Source organism: Crocuta crocuta, unplaced genomic scaffold (assembly GCF_008692635.1).
Source record: "Crocuta crocuta isolate KB4526 unplaced genomic scaffold, BGI_CrCroc_1.0 scaffold696, whole genome shotgun sequence".
Classification (NCBI taxonomy): Eukaryota; Metazoa; Chordata; class Mammalia; order Carnivora; family Hyaenidae; genus Crocuta; species Crocuta crocuta.
The window spans coordinates 291,795-292,053 of NW_027529467.1; the positions used below are offsets into that span (position 1 = coordinate 291,795).

The window sequence follows — 259 nt, forward strand, 5'->3', positions numbered from 1 at the left end:
TAAAACGATAGAGATCCCTCTAGTTGGGTATGTATTCTCCATATTTCATGCTGACATTTTCAGCATTTCTCAGATAAAAATAAGGGTCAAAGTAATAAATGTATTTTCTATGGCTAAGATTGCTTGTTGTATCTCTAGTATCCTTATAGCTGAACTCAGTGGTCAGACTTTTAGCAAACCGGTATTCAGAACAAATGGAAGGCTAGTTTTCTGGTATTTTTAATTAAAATAAAAAGATTCAACAATTGCATGTATTCCC

The 259-nt window shown here is 32.8% G+C and overlaps 1 protein-coding gene across 1 annotated transcript in view; it reads left to right on the forward strand.

Moving 5' to 3' along the window:
* Positions 1-259, forward strand: part of CFAP47 (cilia and flagella associated protein 47) — a 492,482-nt gene that overhangs the window by 4,437 nt on the left and 487,786 nt on the right. Inside the window, 1 exon segment of the mRNA XM_077760783.1 lies at positions 150-181. Coding sequence (XP_077616909.1) covers positions 150-181 — 32 coding nt within the window.